Source organism: Nannospalax galili, unplaced genomic scaffold (assembly GCF_000622305.1).
Source record: "Nannospalax galili isolate Female #2095 unplaced genomic scaffold, S.galili_v1.0 scaffold585, whole genome shotgun sequence".
Lineage (NCBI taxonomy): Eukaryota > Metazoa > Chordata > Mammalia > Rodentia > Spalacidae > Nannospalax > Nannospalax galili.
The window spans coordinates 595,483-614,810 of NW_008354016.1; the positions used below are offsets into that span (position 1 = coordinate 595,483).

A 19,328-nucleotide genomic window follows, 5' to 3' on the forward strand; every position below is an offset into this window, starting at 1 on the left:
CGCCCCAAAAAAAGGAATCATAGCAATGGTCTAGCAGTAGGTTTTGGTTTGCTTGCGTCAAAATTGGCCCTTCTCTTAGGGCTGAATTTCTCCAATTACCAAACATGTTTGTGGTGAAAGAATATAGAAAAGGTGACTTGACTAAAAGAATAATTAAGCGTTATTTCTAGACTGCATTTGTTGAGTGAACAGAGCAAGGCTTTGCAAGTAATTGCAGTCCAGGGAGAGGATCTTCTCTGAGACTCACTCTACATATGTTGCGCCTTCCCTGCAGCGTACTTATGACAGAGATGCTCACAGAAGTCCTCCCACCAGGTTCTTCTAAACAGAGTCATTCCACTGTCCTTTCCAGCAGTCCACTCCCCAAGTCCATCTTCTGGCTGTCACCACAGTTTGTGACATCCACTTCCCCTTGGACAACTTTTCTAGGTCACTTATTTCTTCCTTATTTTTGTTGTATAAAATTTTTATTTAATACAACATTGAACAGCAAATAAGCAACCCTGTTGTTACAGTCTAGAGACAGAAGAAGAAAGGGAAAACTATGTTCATATGGTAACTGCACTTTCTTCATGGTTTTGAGCTAGGAGGGGCGGGCCTTCTATTTCCCGTTTGTGCCAGGCCCCACAAATTATTTAGCTGTCTCTGTTCCTCCCCCTATTTTTGAGAAAGAATGGAGAAACACCAGGACTTATCCAAGGAAATGAAAATTAAAAGTTGGCTTCATTTGTCTCATTAATGAGATCTCTGCTCGTGGGTAATTCTTTCCAGTGCCACTTGAAGGGGCAACTGTCTAGGTCTCTTATTTCTAAGACACAGTGACTTAGCTTTAGTTGTAAGTTGAGTTCAGAAGTCAATAAGATTTATTTTCTGCAGGCAGTTTTCAAGGCTGGCATCCTGGGATCTAGCCTTTACAGAGCCTAGAATTTCTCTTGTACTTCAATTTTAGAAGTACAGTCTTTCTGAAATGATTTTTCTGAAAGCAAATTCTTTTCTGACCCTGGCATTTGTGTCTACTCTGTTCCTAGGATCCAGGACTGGGGAACCATGAGACTTAGTAAGCTTGAAACTCTTGGTGGGTGAGATTCTGGACCTCCACTTGTTGCTGTAGCAGTGTTGGGTAACTGTTATGACCCATCACTGTAAAATCAAGGCCTATTTAGTGCTGTCACCATAGAACATTGCTTCTTCTACCAGCCACCCTGGGAAGTCAATATTTAGTACGTTTTGTGAATTAGGCAGAAAGATCAGGCTCTGCCTGGTGCTATTCCAGTGCATTTTATAGAAGCTGGGAGCATCCTGAAAGCCAGAAAGCCAGTTGAGGGAAACTGCTGTTCCTCCCAGCTCTCTCTTCTGTCTTTTGTATTTTTTACACATGCTGATAATATGTACAAATAATGATAATGCATTTCATACAGTGGCCTCCTCACACACCTCATTCCAGACCTGCTTTTTAGTTGTGTGCATTCATCCTCTGCAGTCACTACAGGCACCTGATTCTTGTATACCACCCTTCCATTGTTGACAGGGAAATGGAAATTCTTCCATGTCTGGGATTTTAATGAATTGGACTATTAGAAATAATAATCCTAGGTGCTAGCTCAAAAGACTAGGTTCCCTAAAGTTCAATTAATTATGCACCAAGTGGTAACTTAACTCTTAAAGAATGAGTAGGTGACTAGAGTATGGATCAGGCTTTGCATGGCTGCTGTGCTACTCTGGGTTGCCCTCTATCTTGCCATTGTTTTGTATCTGGGCTCTTTATCCATCAAGCAATGACCATTCACTACATATAAGACTTTTCATTAGTCTGCTCTGATATGTTTTCTCTACTTGCTGTTCCTGAAGTATTATCTATAAGCTAGTCAGCTTTTTGTAACTGTAATGAATACCTGATAAGCCAAGTTTAGAGGGTTCAGTCTCTGACTATAGCCCCTTTGTTTTTTGGCTTGTGGTAGTACACAGTTGTTTACCTCTTGGCTGCCAAGGAGAGAGGAAGAAGAAGGACGGGAGTCCCACTGTCTACTTTAAGGGCATACCTCCAGTGGCCAGGAAGACAAGGTTCATCTCTTCACATTTCCATCACCTTCCAATAGTGTCATTGGTTGGCAACCAAGTCTTTAACTGTTGGGCCTTTGGGGGCATTTCATATCCAAACTATAACAGTCCTAGGATGTTTTGTTAGGAAAACAACCTAAAGAACAGAAACACAGAACCAAACCTTCAAAGGCAGGATATTCACGTGCTCTCAAGTGGAATTGTAAATGTAATTTTGAAAATAATTTGACTGACTAATCAAGTAATGCCATGTAATTATTAGTAGAGCTATTTTTTCTTCTCTATTTGTTTGAAATTATATGCTCTTTTTCCTCTAGGTGATAATCCCAACCCTCTCAAGGAGGACACCCCGACCAGCAGTCAAGACTCACTTTCCTCTCCATCTCCCACGACTTCAGCTGCCCATGGGCCTCCTAGACCAGACAAAAATCACCTTTTGGCAGATGGCGGGAGCTGTGGGGACTGGGCATCTGCTATGTAAGTTGCTGTGCTTCAGTTTGGTGAGGAATTAGGGCCAGCACTGTCTCCTGTTAACCAGCAAGCACTGAATCCATTAGAACCAAGGTCATTTACTCTCTAAGCAGAAGGGCTGCCCAAGGGAGAAGGCCATGAAGCAAAATCTTGGTTGAATAGTGTCTCCTTGTTCCTAATCTGGAATGGGCATGACTTCCCGTCTAGTCTGAGTTCAGTGTGTGGTAGTTTGGGTACTGGAAAGAAAGTTGCCAGCTGTTCCTCTCTGCATGTCTTCTCACTAGTTTTGCAGACATTGAGAGGCAAGCATGTGTGCACTATGATCAGTTGACTCTAGAAGCTGTCTAGAATGGTGTTTCAGGTAGATGAGTCTCTGATAGTGTCGTGCTGGGTTCTGTTTTGTTTCACTCCATAGCACCCTGCATAATGGAGATGTCGGAAACAAATGACATCTAGTTTTATCTCCTGGCTTATTGCCAAGCTTGTGCAGATCAGCTCAGATCTATCAGAACTCATAATACTAATACGAACAGAAAACCATAAACTCGTTTAGCTACGTGGAAGTTATCTTGCACTGTTGATTGAGGTTGAGAAGTCAGTGTAGAGCAGAACTCTGCCGGAACTACAGAGGACATCTGGGTGCTCAGAGAAGACAAAAACAGCTTCACAAATAATTACGGGCCCTTACTTGATTAGTCAATCAAAATACATTTACATTTCTCCCACAGTATTAAATTATTTTTTAAACTAAAGTTGCTTAAAATAGATTATGGATAGTGATGTCATCTGACCCTAACTGGTCATTTGTGGGACTTTAAATGGATTGGAAATGTGTTCCTCACATTACTTGGCTTTTTATAGTTTCAGCTGAATTTGTATGAAGTCATTATGAACTTATTAAATATTAAAAGAGGATGGGAGGAATGTGACATGCTGAAATTTGGGGCGACCTGAAGATACTGCAAAGCTAACCTGAAATCAGAGTGAAACTTCCATGTTTGGAAATGCATTCCCCAGGGGCACTTGTTTTTCCCCAAGATTGTCCTTATTTTATGTGCTGAAGATAAAATCATGAGTACTGAGGTATACTGGTTACCTTTACCACACATCAGCAATAAAATATCCCTTTTACTTCAGTACTATAAGTGACAGTAACATTAGTTACTGTGGTGCCCAGTGTCTGTAATCCAGGCTGCACTCAAGTAAGAATCAGTCTGTGTGTGTTTTCGTGTAAACTAGATCCCTAATTATTTCTTTCAGTAAGTGCATATCACAGTCAGTGGAGAATAGTTTAGTTAGTCATTGCCATCGTGGCTCCACAGGAAAGTGACATTATGAGCCATGGGATGGCCATTGCTCAAGTCACAACACGTCTGGGCCCGCAACTAGAAGAGCTTGATATTTTTGGTCATAAATCAAATGAGGAATGAGTTCCCCAGCTTCCTATTCATACACTTTTGAAAATGTCATGAAAAGTACTCCAACCTTGAGAACCAGAAAGGGAGGGGGTGGGAAACAGTGGAAGGAAGCCTGGAAAGATTTTTGTTGTAATGCAGACTTGTTCCTACTTCAAGATCTTGATTTTTTTTTTCTTTTACTCAGTATGTGGAACATATCTCTGTTTCTCTTTAAGTATGGGAGTGCTTCTGGTATATGCATTAAAGGATTTACTTGGGCCAGGGAGATACCTCAGTTGGTAAAGTGCTTGCTCTGCAAGTATAAAGGACCTGAGTTCAGTACTCAGAACTCACATAAAAAAGCCAGACATTGCAGTGCTGGAAGGCAGAGACAGGAAGATGCAGTGAGCTGGAGCTCACTGACCACTAGTCTAGCCAGTTTGGGTAGTTACAGGCCAGTGAGAGACTATCACAGAAAACAAGGACAGCTCCTGATTTATTTGTCTTTTATCATCTCAGATTTATCCTTGGTATACAGATGAGTGATGTCCGAAAGAACATGCCTCAGAATTGCCTGTAGCTCACTTTAAAACCCACACTCCTCCAGCTGGGGTTGGCTCAGTGGTAGAGCATGTGTTTAGCAGGCAGAGGGTGCTTATTTAAAGAAACTATAAGCCTCCACTGCTCCTAGGCTCCACCCCAGGGCTGATGATTCTGAAGGCTTGAGAAGGGGACTGAAACCTTGCATTTCTAACAAGTTCTCAGGTGATGGTTTGTGAGCTCTGACCTGGAATTCTGGGCCTCTCCCCTCTGAGTCCAGCCTGTGTTGATTACAGATAGATTCTTTGAGGAGTAAATTTAAGATAAGTAGGTTCTTTTTGTTTTGCTGATATGTTTTTAATTGGAACACAGTAGTTGTTTTCTTGTAGTATATAGTGTATATAGTGTAGCATTTCATTTCACAATGTATAATGATCAGTTAGGTTTTTAGCATATCCATCAACTCAACATTTATCATCAGTCAGGAGGTAGAGTTCCAAAGAGTCTATACTGGCTGTTTTACGATGTGCCAGTCAGTTGTTATCCTGCTGTGCTGTAGACCATTGGAGGTTAATCCTTTATGCAGCTGCTTAGTTAATACTCTTCCATCTCCCCACATCTCCAGCCTCTAGTGACGCTGTCCTATCTACTTGTATGGGATCACCATTTTTAGCATTCATATATTATGAGAATATATATTTTTAAAAATGCCTCCTAGGGGGCTGGAGAGATGGCTCAGTGGTTCAAGAGCACTGGCTGGCTCTTGCAGAGAACCTGGGTTCAGTTCCCAGCACCCACATGGTGCCTAACAATTGTTTGTAACTCGAGTTCCAGGGAATCAGACACCCTTTTCTGATCTCTGTGGACATTGCACGTGGACGCACTCGCATATATTCAGGCAGTATTCACATACACATAAAATAAAAATAACAAAATATTTAGTAATGTTCCTAGTGGCCTGTGTGTGCTTCCTGCATACTTGGGTTTTTGTTTCAAATACCCCCTGCCAGGTTTGCTGGAGGCAATCTGCCCTGCCTTCAGTCTAATTTAATCTTTACCTCCAAGAAGCCTTCCCTTGTACTCTAGTCTGGGAGGGAGCCTTGACATACACCTTTCTCTACTGGTACTTGATTTGGCATTGAAGAAATACTGCCTTTAAGTATTAGTTAGTATTTTCCTTTTCGTTTTATTTCACTTTGTGTGGTGTGTACATATCTGTCTAATCTTTACTCTCATGCCAAGCTAGATCATAAAATCCTCAGTAATAGGAAGTGGATCTTATACTCTGTGGGTATTTTTGTGCTTTTGATGTAGTTATTAGTAAATATTTAATTTCCCCATTAATTATTAGGTATTTGTAAAAAGCTTTATTTTATAAACCCTGATTCTTTCTGTATATCATATCACTTGAGCTGTTCCATGTCATTTGTAAGGTGAGTTTGCATTGTATGTGTGTTCCTGTCCTTTGTTCTCTCTCCATTTCTACATACCATCCACACAGTACTGACTGGAGAGGTGCTTACTGAATGCGAAATAAGTTTCTTTTAAACCGAAGTTGCTATGGGGTTCTAAAAACTCAGCTGCAGGCTTTGAGAAGGAGGTACCGCCTGGTTTCCAACCACGGTGTTGACTATACCTTCTGGATAGTGCCTATCCCAGATCTTTATCCCCAGATCCTGGTGATGGAGTCCAACAGATGGATTACATAGGACCCCGTTTGCAGTGTGGTATAGTAATACCTTACTTTCGCCACTAGAAAGCAGATTTACAGAGGAAAACTCACAGCAGCGATGATTCAGATCTGGGCAGCATGTCAATACAGCTCTGGCCTCTGGCAGGTGGAAAAGAGCAGCAGAGATGGATTTCTTGGGTTTCTTCTCATGTTTATGACTTGTAGGTGTTATTCACTGCAGTCAATCAATGTGAAACTATTACTTTCTTATACACTAAGTAAGGTGATGGGTGACTTCATTGCCAGTGAAGAATTGCTAGCCTCAGACTACTTGGAGGACATGACATCATAGGTCAAGGTGTTTCAGATATCCCAAAGTCACTTTACCCCCAATAAAGTAGTTTTCTCTAAACAGATTTTTTTCTATAGTAATTGATGGAGACAGGTCCTTGACAAGTAATCCTTTTAGATTTCCTGCCACAGAAGAAAATGCCCGTTAAGGAATGCCAAGCATTGCTCTCTGCTTTCTCACCAGATCACAAATGGAAAAGCATGACCTTCTGTTCCACTAAATTCAAGATGGCAGCATCCTTTAATGGCTCTTTGGTAACTGGGGATGTTGGTACCCTGTAGTACCTCTCACTGTGGGTGCTAGCAGGTCTCTATGGCAGCAGTGTCCTTTCCTCTGTGTACTGAAACACTTGATTTTGGGAATATTAAATTTGCCCAAAACATCTATCCCAGCTCCTGCTGTTGGCCACTGTTGTATCAGAGAGATTTATGCCTACCCAGACTCCATGTTGACTGGTTTGTTGGTTTATTTGTTGCTGGGAACAGAACCTAGCAACTTGTGCACACTAAGCATGCAGTCTGCCACAAAGCCATACCCCAGCTTAATGTTGGTTATTGGAAATGACTAGATGAAGGGTGGATACAGTGGTAAATGCTTGTGCTACCAGCTGAATGGTGGTTGAAATCAGAGGTAGTCTTGAGGCCATAAGTTTGGGATTAGCCTAGACAAGATAGCAAAACTCCATCTCAGAACAAAAAGTAGTATCAGAAAAAATTAACTGGACACCATACCTGTCTCCAATATACATCCTGGGCATACCATCCATATATTTTGTGTGCTCTTATGGGTCACCATTTTTTTTAATAACTGTTTTATTTGTGTGTATGTGGTGAGTGCATGTGCATATGTATGTGTGCATACCAGCAGAGACCAGAAGAGGGCCTAGGATCCCCTGTAGCTAGAGTTAATAGGTGGTTATGAGCTGTCCCATGTTGGATTTGGGACCTAACCACTGTCCCCTGCAAAAGCTCTACCACTGAGCCATCTCTCCAGCCCACCATTTTTATTCTTAATGCAATAACATGCTTCCTTTAAATTGGGCAGGGAGAGGTATCTCAGAGATAACTACTTGGCACTTGAAATTTCTTGACTCTTGCCCAGGACTACATTTCAGCAAAGTGAACAATTTTGTTGGAGATATAAAAGTACCTCTTAAATATTATGTATGGTGTATAAACTATGAATGATGTGTCTGAGATTCAGAAAAATGAACCAGTTTTTTAATAGATTTCTGAAAAATTTGGCGAGTATGTAGAAATTATAGAACTCACAGTCTCTCCTCTTTCTCTGTCTCCTTTCCTCCACCCCTCCAGCGAGCATTCCTCAACCACACATTCTTTGCTTGTTTGTGTTTTGTCTTATTTTAAATTTTTGTTTGCCTTGTGTTTTGTGGCGCTGGACATTCAACCTGTGGCCTGGTAGCATGCCGGGCAAATTGTATGCTGCTGAGTGACAGCCCCAGCCTCACCTATACCATACCTGTACTCCAGTCCTTATTGGACCAGGGCAGTCAGTTTTCCTAGCAGTTGTACCTTAATATTTTTAGCATAATATTGTGATTGTTTCAGAAGAAAATGAGACCGTTTGGTAATTGTTTTTACGTATCAACATTCTTGACCATGGTTAAACATACAATGCTTCTGTAATAAACAAGAGCAAGAATGCTCTGTAAATTTAGAAAGACACCAGGATAGGGTGAGAGTTAACTAAAGGGAATGAATCACCTATTATAAGAATGTCCAGCATCTTTTTTAGTCTAATGGGAAGATAATTTTTGAAGTGTATCAACTTTTGTGTACTTGCCTCTAAGTTGGTCCTGACTATGAAATGTGGTGGTTCCATGGACTAAGATCTATGACAGAGCCAAGAATCTTATGGGGAAAATATGTGTCCAGTGCTGGGCATTGTGAAGAATGGATTAGGTATCCTACTGGGTGGGTTCAGAACGATAGGTCTAAGGAGTGGAGTGGGCAGGTCCGAGGAAGGGCAGGAGCTGAGGAAAGAATATATTACCCTGCTGTAAGCCCCCTGTAGCCTTTAAATTCTGCTTGGTTAGGTCTTTTCTCTACTTCTAGGGGAACTGTGAATCAGAAGAGGTAGAATCTTTTAGGTTTAGTGCAGGTTGGTAGTTTGAGGCAGTGGAGGTCTGATTAGTTATCCTCTTACATTTCTTAGGATTAGAGATCATGGGACATTAGGTACCCTGGGCCTCTAGACTTTTGAATTTCCTAAATTATTTTATATGAGTGCTCTATTCAGCTCAGTGGGGTGGATCCACTTTGATGTTTGAGCCAGGGAGTCAGGACACAAAAAGCATAGGAAAACAGGAGTCAGCCACATGACTAGTCGGGGATATAGGTGGAGTTTGACCACTGATCTTTCTGCCCTTGTGACTTAGGGTTCTCTTACAGTTATTTTACTATAGACATGGAAATTGTCTAGTTGCTTGTGGGGCTGTTGTTCAGTTTGTAGGTGTCACCTCCTACCACCTAGATTCTGAAACCCAGGATGATGGGTGTGGCCTTTAGCAGGTTTTTGTCTGTGGTTTGCACAGGGACCACTGTTAAGCCATGTGACTCTGTGGGTTCTGGTTACCTATGGGGAGTAAGCCCTGGTGTATGATTACTGCATCTTCATCATCTAATACTGTTTCTAAGATTTGTAGGGCTGAGAGACTTGCAATTTTCATAACTACAGTAGAGCAGCACCCCAAAGCTTTTCTTGAGGCACATGTCACCTGCCTCGCTTCTGCTTCCCTGAAGCTTTTGAAGCTAATTATAGGACCCATATATGTGGCCTGCAACCACAAATGTGCGTTCACAGCCCTTCAGGGTATAACTTGTGTCACATTTATTTCCTTGAGTTCTTTTCTCCAGTGCTGTAAGGAAACAGTTGGTATTCCACTGTCCATTTAGTTGCTAGGGTGATTTGGGTACTTGTGCTGTGTATAGAATTTAATGTGTGCTTAACTCACGTCTTTCTGATGTGGTATAACTGCATGTTCAGAAACTTAGAAAATTTTATTTTTAGCTTTAAAACCCCACAATGAAATGTTGATTTTGTAAAATAAAGACATATCTAAATTTTATAGTTGTGTTTTTTTACTCCTTAAGGCTTCAAAAATAATTACGTCTTATATTAAATCTTGTTTTACGTTGTTTTTCCTTTTAGTCTCACTGTTTTTTGTTGCTAAAGATTTTTCTTGCTTAATGCCATTGTTGGAATTTATTGTTTCCGGCTTATGAAGTGGTTGGCTGTGACTCCAGTATAAATAATGTAGGGACCTCATTAGCTTTCTCTATCAGTGTGGAGACAGTTTAGCCTGAGAAAGCATTGATTTCAGAGTCAAGAATTCTTCTCCCTAAGACCTTGGAGAACTTACACGTAAGTTATTTAAGCAAACCAAGCCTAGCAAGATTATCCATGAAAGAAGAAGGAAAACATCCGCCCCATGGAGTGTTAAGGTTTCAAGATACGCAGTTAATAAAGCCCAGTCATTGCTCTCCTGAGAGTTCTGAGAAGCCACCTGCTGGGATTTTCCTAACCCTGAAAACCTAATATGATGTTCTTAAATTTGACCTCTACTTCCTGGTCCTCTGGTTACATAATCTGGCCACCAAGCCTCTCTGGGAGATGGGTTCTTGTAGCCCTGAAGAAACCCTCATGTTGGCCTTAAACTGTGTTGCTCTAGCAGTCTCAAGAGGACTGAGCCTAGCCTCCTCTTAGAGTCTGGCTGCTTGGAAATCTCTGAGAATAGTCATGTAATATCATATGGCCGAGGCATGAGGAATCACTGAAGACCCAGCCATATCTATCAATTATTTGGTATAGGATGGTTGGTCCAACTGTACAGAAAATTCCTCAGTCAGCTTAGTGACTAACCACAGGATTTTCCTTTGTAGACCAATTGTGTTTCCCTCCTGAGTAATGCATGGCCTTGTTTATATATTCAGCCCTCTAGTTAGGTAGCTGCTATTAAGATTTGAACTAGTGGAAGCATTCTTGTCAGTGATGCTACAGGACCACAACTCTCAGATCTCTAAAGGCCCGTCATTTTCTGAAATGAAGCTATAGTTTCTTTAATGTAGCTCAGATTCATTCACCCCCTCATACCTGATTCGTAGCAATCACTGGGAAGGAAGGAAATGGGATTAGTAGGATTCTCTCTGAGTGGAAGATTTGGTCAGAGATGTAATTCTAAGACAATTCCCTTATAGCAAAACCAAGAGTGCTCGCTCAAGGGGGGAACTTTGTAAGATGTCATGTGAAGAGATGGTGGTAGCCTTTCTTATTGAAGAAAGAAATCTACACGGGAGCTTTAACATCCCCTAGGCTGAGGACTGTGTTAACTGTGACTGTGTACTTCTTCACAAGGTTCCAGGGATGCCAGGGTGCCCTCCTCCCTTCTCTGCCTATACATACTCCCTACAAAAGATACTCTTTCTCCAGGGTAAGCAAGTTACTGCTTTTATGACCAGCTTGAACGATTGGCCAGCTTCCTCTTCCATGAGAGCCAGCAGGGAGCAGCTCCCAGAGAGTTTTTGTTTTTTTTTTTAAAAAAAAATTTTATCAAATTTTTGTGATTTTTCATACAATATAATTTAATGGTATTTACACCCCCTCTCTCATCCACACCTCCACCAGCAGCCCCCATCCAATTTAATGTATTCTACTACATATACAGTATGACCTATGAAATCTAATTTGTGACCGACCCCACATGTTCCTCAGCATGGGTCCACCCATTGGAGCCTGGTCAACCTACCAAGAGTCCCATCCCTATAAGAGACTGTGTCTCCCCCTCCCAGCAGCCGTCACTTGCCAAAAGTTCCTTAGGTTGGGTTGGGATTTTTTACCCACTCCTTTCTGATTGAGCTTGCATAGGATTTGTGCATGCTGTCACTATTGCTGTTTTATGTGAAACTGACCAGCTGTCTGGAAAACTGTTTCCATCACTTCTGCCTTTTACAGTCTTTCTGTCCCGATCTTCCACAATGATCCCTGAGCCTTGGGAAGCAGAAGTTTGACATAGCTGTCCTGTTCAGGGGCGAACAGTCTGCAGCCTCTTGTTCTCTGCACACTGGCCAGTTGTGAGTTTCTGTGTTAATCCCATCTGCTACATAAGAAACCTGTGTATCGAGAAGATACATTTATCGTCTGAGTAGAAGTTGCATTGAAATATGTTGCTTAGGGCTAAGCATATCACAATTATTCTCTGAGTTTAACCAGTTGTGGAACTTTGTGTTAATCTCCGTAAGTTGCAAAAAGAAGCTTATTTGATGAGTGGTGAGAGGTGCGCTTGTCTGTAAATAATAAGGATGCATATTTAGAATACAGTAAGAAATTACATTGGTCTAGGCATGTGGCAAAAGTATGTTTTTCTCCAGGATCTATGACCTCTCCAGCCATGTGTATTTGACTGTTTACAGTACCACACATGTGTTCCCTCCCATTGAGCAGGGCTTGCCTTGTATAAAGCATGGGATATTTACAAGTTGGCTTCAGGCTCCCACCAGGAAGCCCAGCCCCTGTTCCTGCCCCCTAAGTCAGTTCAGAGGAAGGACAAACAGGAGCAGGAACTAGGCCTTCTCAAGCCTGGGGAATTTGTCGTTCTCTCTGTCTTGATTTCCTTCACCCTCACCAAACAGTCTCTTCTGGCCCATCTAATCCAGCAGGAGCAGCTGTGGCCTGAGGCTGGCTGTCTTTGTACATAAAGTTTTATTGCAACCCAGCCACACAGTCATTTGTGCTTTTGCTGCACAATGATGGTAGCATTGAGTGGTGGTAAGAGAGACTACGTGGCTTGCGAAACCCTTTACAGAAGCCAGTCTAATCTGTACCTACACGAATCTCCTTGGTCAAGCAATGTCTCTTGAAACCCCATTTCTGATACAGCAATTCACCATCACCACATATTAATAGTTTGATGGATTCTGCAGGTAACTTTTCAGTGGAACCTCATACATCTTTTCTTGCCATCAAACCAAGCAAAAGTTTTCCTCATGGGTTTTAGATGTCTTTGGAGAGTAAAATTTCAGAACATTATTTACTTTAAAAACATTATTTTTTTAACCTAATAAAAAAATTTTATTTTGGATTCCTGTAGTCCTTTCACCGACTTTCCCCTCTTGTATACATCTTACAGAACCCTTATACCTTTGCTAAAAAATAAAATTAGCTTTTATGGTACTGTTTTTAAAGCTTTTAGGCTTCATGTGGTTTTCATAAATGTACTTTTTCTGTTCTAGAATTCAGTCTAGAATGTCATATTTCATTTAGTAGTCTTTTGTAAAGTGGTGAGATCCACTTCTTATTTCTGTATATTTCCCCTTTAATATACTGTCTTTTGATGAGAAAAGTGGTGGTGGGCTGCTCTACTGGAAGGAAATGTATCTGTTGTAAGGGTTTCATCTATTGCATGATCACTGTGCTCCAGTCACTGCTGTCATCTCATTTAAACTGCACAGTGGCCTGACCTGTCATTGATCTTCTTCTCCTCCTTTTCTGAGGAGAACTTAAGGTTCCCTCATGGACAACTCAGGCACAGATGAATATGCCCATGGTGTACCAGCCTCTGGGAGGCTTATAGTCATGCTTTTCCGTCTCAGCACTGCCTCTAGCTCATGAGGTAGTTCTTTTTTTTTTTTTTTTTTTTTTTTTTTTTTTTTTTGGTCTTTTTGAGACAGGGTCTCCCTGTAGCTCCAGCTGTCCTGGAACTCACTATGTAGACCAGACTGGCCTTGAACTCACAGAGATTCACCTGTCTCTGCCTCCCGAGTGCTGGGATTAAAGGCATGCGCCACCATACCTGGCCATGGTAGTTCATTTCTTACATTTCAAATAGAAAGGGGAAGTATAAGGAGATGAAATTACACATGAGCCCACAACCAAAAAACCATACCTCTGGCTTCAGAATCTAGATCTGTCTGTAGAGTGGCAAGTGCCATCCATGCACATGGCATTTGCGTGATTATGATCCTTCACTGTGCTTACCTTTAACCTATGGTCTGCCTCTGGCATTTCTATGAACTCTTATGTCTGGCCATTCTTCGCATACTCTGTTCCAGCCCCTCAGGAATGAAGGCATACAAACTGTCCAAGCAGGGATCATTGCCCATATGGCTTGAGCCAAGGGCCTGTCACCTTTCTGAGATTCATATGTACATGGAACGTTAAGGTCATTGAGAATAAGTGAATTCGAATATATGTGTGAAATCTGGCATAGTACTGGGCAGTGTACAGTCATTCCTCATAGAAGCTTGGGTGTGGAAAGGTGAGGATGATGTGAAAGAAGATCCCCTCACCATCTCATCCAGTTAGCATTGCTGATGTCCAAGACATGGTCCGATGCTCCCTCCTGTTCTTGTGAAGGAACTTGGGCTGATCTCCCCCACAGCATCAGTCATGTTGTATTATTATCCCCTACATACTTGGCTGAGTACTCCTGGAGAGGATGTGGTGTTTTAGTCTTCTTGGTGACCCCAGGGTCTAGGACGGCAACTAACAGGTGCTTCTCAGACTGTAAGTGATGAGTGAATGGGTCTGTTTCAGACTATCTAATGAGCATGGAAGGCCCCTATCCAACCTCATGGATTATGGTGACCTCAACAGGGATGTGTGTCTCTATTGTTCCCTTCTATGTGAGCCCATTTGCAACTAAGCCATGTGCTTGCTATGGAATCTTCCCTTTGTGACACTTAAGGAACAACTGGCATTCATTTGAGCAGAGATTTCTTATAATATACAGATCTACAGTATTTCCTTCTGTTTTTATTAACATTTTCAAACACTTTTGCCCAGGACAGCTGTTCTAGACTTAGGATGTACATTTCCCAGATTGCCATGAAGGATCATTTTACTAATGTGTTACCAGACTTTACAAATAAGGTTCTAAAACTGTACATTTGGATGTGGACTTTGAATTCAGTTCTGATACCGTGTAGTCTAGTCAGATATCTTGGAATGTGGAGGGCTCAGTTACTTCTAGTAAGTGATGATTTCTTATTATTTTCCATGCTGTACTGCTTTGAGTTTTAAGCTACCCTCTGTGTCCTGAGACTCTGGGATAGACCATTACAACTGCAAAGATTCCACCTTCCTCTTGCCTTTCTAAAATGTGCTCTTCTTCCACTGGGAACTTGTGATTATGGGTAGCACAGCTTCAGATGCTGGAGTAGATTGGGCCAGGTTTGAATCAGAAGCAGCCTACAACTGCTGAATTGTTACATATTTTTTAAATAGACTCTGGAAGATGCATAGGTAAATAGCTTTTATCATAATCCACCCCCCCCTTTTTTTAAATGCCATCAGGAACCCTATAGGGTGTTTTGCCTGAAATGCAGGCCTGTTTTTCCAAAGCAAGTATATTAATTTTTCCCATAGCAGAGTATTTTCTGTTCATTTAAGCCAGTGGTATATGTGTCCTGTCTCCTGCCTATCTTCCTCCCCAGCTCCTCTAACCATGTCCCACTCACTCATGGAAACTTGGGTTACCTCAGGAATGGCTGCACAGATGTTCACTATATATATTTTCAGGAATATGCTTCTGAGTTAGCTTGTAGTCCTCATGTGTTTTTAGTGACCATTCGTGTTTCTCTTTGTCATCTTTACTTGAGGAGGGAACAGTGCCTCTCAAAGCAGGGTGGTGACGCTGGCTTTTCTGCACTGAAAATAGAGACATCCCTCCATAGGAGAAGTTCAGTGTAAGTGTTAAGCTGGGAAGACAGTGAACAAATTTCAGTAGTTCTCTATAATTTATTCCTGTTTGGGTAAACGTGGTTTCAGAGCTTTTCAGGAAGGACTGTGCTTTCTTCTTCTTCCTCTTCCTCCTCCTCCTCCTCCTCCTCCTCCTCCTTCTTCTTCTTCTTCTTCTTCTTCTTCTTCTTCTTCTTCTTCTTCTTCTTCTTCTTCTTCTTCTTCTTCTTCCTATCTTTGGAGCAGGGGATAGGAAGAGAATGGGGGTGGGGTACTTAAATTTTTTTAAATGATCCATGGAAGCCCCTGCCTTACCTTAAGAAATCGAGCCAGCCATCATGAATGATGGAGGGATCCAGCTGCAGAGAGAGGAAGTTCTCACTGACTGTCCTGACTGGGTTCTTGGTGCTCACATCAAGTAGAATCAGAGTCTTTTCCTTCAAACCTGTAGCTCTGTCTACAGGCAAGGGCCTCCTGTCTCCAGCTTGGGAGGAAAAGGAGAGATGGAGCAACAGAGCAAAGGAGAGAGCCACCGGGACTAGGCACGACAGGGGGCGGGAGTTGCTGGAGGACATGGCTTCAGGGAAGGCACCGAGCACCCTCATTAAATCCCTCTGATTTAAACTTCTCTCCCTGCTGGGTCTCGATGGTGACTAATTGTCCTTATCTTCCTCTTTTATTTATTTTTATTTTTTTGTTTTTTGCAGACCACAACTTTGCTTTCAAGAAACTTGTGGCACTTATGTACTTTGTGTAACTGTTCAGTAGCTCACCATTAAATACGGTTGGTGGTTTGTGCAATCAGGTCTTAGCAATTAAGAATACCCAGTTATTGCAGCAGCGAGAAGAAGGAAGCAAAGAGATTTTAAGTTTAAGCAGATATTTAAACTATTTCATTGTTCTAGTACACACCAACTTTTTATTCTGATGTCATTAATCCTTTTTGATATTTAACCTAAAGACTCTTAGCCAATTCTCCCATGAGCTGTAAAATACACAAAAATGATTGGAATGACTATTCTCTCAGGTTTGCCAAAGATAATATGGTCAAGAGCTGTGACAGGTCTGAAACCTAAATTAGCCTGCCAGAGTTGTACGGATCCTGGCGGAAGTTACAGCATTCCCAGGCCAGAGCCAAAGGCCTCTAATACCCACATCAGTAACAGTGGTCAGAGTATCACTATTTTCTTGTCTTCGTTCCCCAAGTTCCATTTCCCACTGGATGGTGACACCTATTTGGGATAAGAGAGGAGTACAGATTGTCTAGAAAACCCAAATCTTTTCTTATAGATGAAGCCTGTTTTTGTTTTTGTTTTCTCCAAAGAGACAGTCTCTGTCTTCCAAGTTCACTTGCCCTGCAAATTCTCTCAAAAATCCAGTCTAGTACCGAGGTGTCCAGGACCTCTTGCTGATTAGATGTGTAGAAGCATGCGAGTCCTATGGAGAACTGTCTTCCACCAGACACATGGACAGAACCATTCTAGAAGAGAGAGATGGCTAATTCATTACACAGATGGAGGCCTTAGGGCTTGGGGCTGTCTTAGGGTTCAGGCTGGGAAACCACTATGGCTGCCATTCTATGGTAACTGCCCCTCAGAATCTTTTAATTATACAAAATAAGGGGTTTCATTATATTTCCATACATATACAAAGTGTACTTCAGCTGCATTCTCCCTCATTACTCTTCTCGCTCCCTCTCCCCTTCCTGCTTGTCCCTTTCCCACCTAACAGCCCCCTCCTTATTTTGCTTTCATGCCTTCTTTTTTTTGTTCAAAATATTGTAAATCAAAGAAGAGAAAGAGGATAGCAGAAATTCTGTTATAATAGTATTTTCTTCCACTCTTTCTGAAGAAAAGGTAGTTAGGCTAGTTTAACGAATAAAGTGTTAAAAAAATTTAAGCAGTGTTACATAAAGTAACCAAATTCTGGATGGTTGCATGATTAGTATCGTATGTACACTTATTTGCTTCTAAAAAAGCTAGGCAATTTGCCTTCAAGAGACAGTTGTGAGTTGGAGTATCCTATCACTTCTGTGGTGGTAGACATGAATTTTGAAGAGTTGTGTGCATTTATTTGCCCGTTTCTTGCCTTATCTCACACTCTTTGAGAGGGTAAGACTGTGAAGTTTCTTCTGTCCAAGCCTCTGCGCTGCTCATTTTTCATACCTTCTTTTGCCATGCAGGTCTCTCTCCGAGGCTTCCGGCCCTCCATGACTCTTGTGCCTCTTTTCCAGAGACTGACTTACATTTTGTCACCTTTTGTGAATATTGCAGTTCACCAAATGTGTGCTCCTGTGGGGCCCTAAAGTCCAGAGGAGAAGTATCCAACTGAGGCTTCTGAGATACTGCATGTGGGGTGGGGAGCTCAGGAGCACAGACACAGAAATTGAAATGGAAATGAGGTTCCTGAAAGGTTATCTTTATGCACTAGCCAGTATGAGATCACATAGCACATGCATGTTGAACAGGAACAGGAACATAGCAGAGAGCAAGGTGCATTTTGTGAACTTGACCATGGGCAGAGATTGCTAAGTGTGAGTTGCTGTTTTGGGACAAGCTGGGGAAAGTCACACTAAGGAACAGGCCCTTACCGCCTGGGTCTGTTTTTCCAGTAACAGTTTCATTTTCTAAACGTGAAGGGTGTGGTCCCCCTTCATAAACAAAGAAACAAAATGAAAGAAAGTTGTGAGGGTTAAGTAGATAATAGCGGTGCAATTTATGATCTTCATTTTTAAAAGGCCCATAGCTGTAGTCATGTTGTTTGTCTTCATCTGTAGCTGTCCTCCTCCTAAGCAGATGGATGACCATCCTTTAATCTCTTCACTATTTATGGCTAGGCAGACATGATGAGGGTGTGGCTCCACAGCTCATCTGTAGCCACTGCTATCACCCCACTTCAGGTACCTTGAATCATTTGCTGTGAGATTAAATGGCAGTTGTTTGGCTGTGGCCTTAAATTCCCATCAGAGCTTCCCTTGTCCCTCCTCCCTTCTCGCTTCTTGGTTAGTAAGGCATCATTACAGGTTCATTTCCTGCTAGAGAATTGTCTTTTGTAGCTGGGTGGTTCAGGTCATTCTAAGATTTATAGGTTTATTGGCTTGTGATGAAGCAAGTTTTTGACTCCCAAATGAATGGCCAGATAGACAAATTATAAATAAGTTCTTCAAAGAATAGTATTTTTAATGAAATTCCTGTTATTAAATATCTGCCAAGTTAGTAATGGAGCACTTCTTACACCTGATGCATAAAGTCCATTTGGTTTTAGAACTCCTCAATTGGTTGCACACATGCTGGCCAAAGGCTTCATATGCCTGGCATTCTATCTGGCTTAGTCAGGACTAAAAAAGAAGGAAAGACTTGAACTTGCCATGAAGGCAAGAGAAATAGCTGACATCAGAGAGCCATAATCCCAGCTTGCCCTCCCATTTATTGGTATGACAGGCCTTCGCAGGTCTCTGGCTTTCCCTGTTGGCTAAGAAACAGGGAGCCTGATAGGAGAGGACAGTCTTAAGACAGAAGCCAGGAGTGCAATGTGGCTGAGTTGGCCTAGACAGCTGGAGAAGAGCACCTGTTCTTGTAGAGAGGACAGGTTGTGTAGACTGCTGTCAGGTCCTTGTATATGAGTAGCTGGGATAAAAGAGCTGGGGGAGACCATGCTGGCAGCACAAGCAGGAAGCGCTGAGGGCGGGCCCTTCTCGTGAAGGTGGGAGGACAGAAAGGGGCAGCTTGGGAGCTGTTTTGAAATGAAAGTAGGTGGGAGTCCTGCCCTAGAAGAGAGTCCGAGACAGTGCTCAGAAATGTGGAAGGAAAGGAAGCTGTTCATGGAAGTGGGTTTGAGGAGGGCGAGTTTGTGGTAAAGAGCATCTAGATGTGACAAAGTGAGCATATATTGTTAGAAATAACTGAACTGAAGGGGCTGGTCATAGGGGAGGAGCTCATTATCAGAGTGCTTGCCGAGCATGTGCAGGCCTCTGGGTTCCCTCCCTATGTGCTTTCCATATTTTTTAAAAATATTTTATTATTTTTGTTTTATGTGTATGCGTGTATTGCCTGCATGTAGGTAAGTGCACCCATGTCATGCAATGCCCACGGAGGTCAGAAGAGGCTTTCAGATCCCCTGGAACTGGAGTTACAGACAGTTGTTA

General features: G+C 42.0%; 1 protein-coding gene across 2 annotated transcripts in view; it reads left to right on the forward strand.

Annotated features, from left to right (window-relative positions):
* Arhgap10 (Rho GTPase activating protein 10) overlaps positions 1–19,328 on the forward strand; it is a 415,566-nt gene that overhangs the window by 383,506 nt on the left and 12,732 nt on the right. For both annotated transcript variants that reach the window (XM_017802706.2, XM_008851102.3), the window contains one exon: positions 2,376–2,535. In XM_017802706.2, coding sequence (XP_017658195.1) covers positions 2,376–2,535 — 160 coding nt within the window. The remainder of the gene's footprint in view (positions 1–2,375; positions 2,536–19,328) is intronic.